The sequence below is a fragment of the Gekko japonicus genome, unplaced genomic scaffold (assembly GCF_001447785.1).
Source record: "Gekko japonicus isolate JY-2015 unplaced genomic scaffold, Gekko_japonicus_V1.1 scaffold108, whole genome shotgun sequence".
Lineage (NCBI taxonomy): Eukaryota > Metazoa > Chordata > Lepidosauria > Squamata > Gekkonidae > Gekko > Gekko japonicus.
This window is the reverse complement of record NW_015159713.1, coordinates 1,908,565-1,910,484: the sequence shown is the minus strand read 5'-3', so window position 1 is coordinate 1,910,484 and position 1,920 is coordinate 1,908,565. Positions and strand designations below refer to the sequence as shown.

Sequence of the window (1,920 nt, the reverse complement as noted above, 5' to 3'; positions counted from 1 at the left end):
TGGGTGATCCCTGAAGGTGTCATCTTTAAAGTTAATGATAAAAGAGAGAAGACTGACTCCATCTTTAAAGCAAAGGAATTTTTGAGACGACAGCTGGGGCCAGAAGGAGAACTCAAAGATGAAGAAACAAAATCGAGTGACTCTGCTACCTCTGGAACAAGGGAGGACTCTGGGGAGGAAGCGGGTGCGAGAACAAGCAAAACGGTGTATGATTTCAGAGAAAGAAGACAGAAGTAAGGGCAGAAGGACTCTGAAAATAGCCCTATGAAAATAAGAAGATGCTCAAGAAGTGTTTTCAAAATATTAAAATTATTAATATTGAAGCAGTAGTTAAAAATAACTCACAAGTATATTGTTATATTAACACGTATTTACTAACATGTAGTTTAACACGGAAATGATATCCTACTCTTGGGTTTTTAGTTAGTGTGGGTATGTTTTCTTTTTCCCTAGTTGTAGTCCCCCTTGCTATATTTTCTGTTGTAGTTATGTAGTCTACTTGAAAAACCAATAAAATTACCCTCTTGGGGTTTTAAAAAAATAATAATAATGACATGCTAGCGATTACCCGTTTTTACTATTCTAAGGGCAACCAGTATGTCCCAGCGGCCCTACGAGTTTTTAATCATAAACGATGTGCTAAATTGCTCTACGGAATTCCAATTTGGATTGGTGCTATTAATAAGGAGATAGAAAAAATTCAGTCTAGCTTCCTTTGGAAAATTCTAGGCTTTCCTATGTGTGTTTCTTATGCTGCAATGTGTCTTGAAACTAATCAAAGGTTGCTAGAGACTAGAGCGTAGTTAATAACATTTAAATTCTGGCTAAAATTACACTTTAAAACCACTTCTCATTCCAACTGTCTTGCTTCTTTAGTTTTAACAGAGTTTCATCAGTCCTCTTGGTTGACATTTATAGAGAAGAAGATTGCTGTCATAGGGATAAGCTTTGATGAACTGCTTTCCCTGTCCGAAAAAGATGCTTTTGTCTTACTTAAACAAAGACACTTGGATATTGAGTTGCAAGAACTATGTAGCCGTGCCTCTGGTAGATGTTCTCCCCTGAGATTAGGGATTCCTCCCGTGGGGACGATATAATCATATTTTTTCTCCCTCAATGATCCATGTACTCGCAGAGCTTATAAGTTAGCACGTTTTAATGTGTTGCCCTCTGCAGTACTCAAAGGGAGATTTTCCAAGACTCCTTACGCACAGAGGCTATGTGATTGTGGAAGAAAGGAAGTAGAAAGTATTGAGCATGTCCTTCTGTACTGTGATTATTATGCTGACATTCGTGCTAAGAATTTAACAGGCCAATATGAAAATTATAAGTCTTTTTTTCATCTTTCCTCAAAAAATGCTGTCACTGTTGAAACAGTGGCAACTTTTTTGTATCTGGCCTCCAAAAAGTGAGATCTGTGTTAACTGTATTGAGTACTTCTTATGTCTTGTATTCTCCTTAATGTGTAATGCCAATAAAGGTTTGTTGTTGTTTATAAAGGCTCTGACTGCAATCAATGAAGTATGCATGCTTGTTCGTAAATATGAATTTCAAGGTAGGAAATTTTATTGAAATTTTATTTAAATTCATATTAGTGATTTAAAGCATAATTTAATCCAATGATTCAATCACTGATTCACATCTACCCACTGACAAAAAAAGCTCAATTCTGAAACATTTATACGTTATGTAAATTAAGCAAATTCTTTATTGCTTTAAATATACCATAGTTTTGCATTTTTTTACTATTTTGAATACTTTATTTTGCTCATGAACGACTTAACTCTGGACATATACCTTGTTGAGATCTTGGAGGACCTGGGGGGACTTCTTGATTTGGATCAATTATATATTCAGGGGTAAGATTGTCAAACTCTTCTTTACTAATAAGATTTAACTTTTTAAAGTTTTCAGCTTCCT

At 35.3% G+C, this 1,920-nt stretch overlaps 1 protein-coding gene across 3 annotated transcripts in view; it reads right to left on the bottom strand.

Annotated features, from left to right (window-relative positions):
• Window positions 1–1,920, bottom strand: part of LARP1B (La ribonucleoprotein domain family member 1B) — a 58,202-nt gene that overhangs the window by 19,177 nt on the left and 37,105 nt on the right. For all 3 annotated transcript variants that reach the window (XM_015410468.1, XM_015410536.1, XM_015410598.1), the window contains exon 12: window positions 1,798–1,918. In XM_015410468.1, coding sequence (XP_015265954.1) covers window positions 1,798–1,918 — 121 coding nt within the window. The remainder of the gene's footprint in view (window positions 1–1,797; window positions 1,919–1,920) is intronic.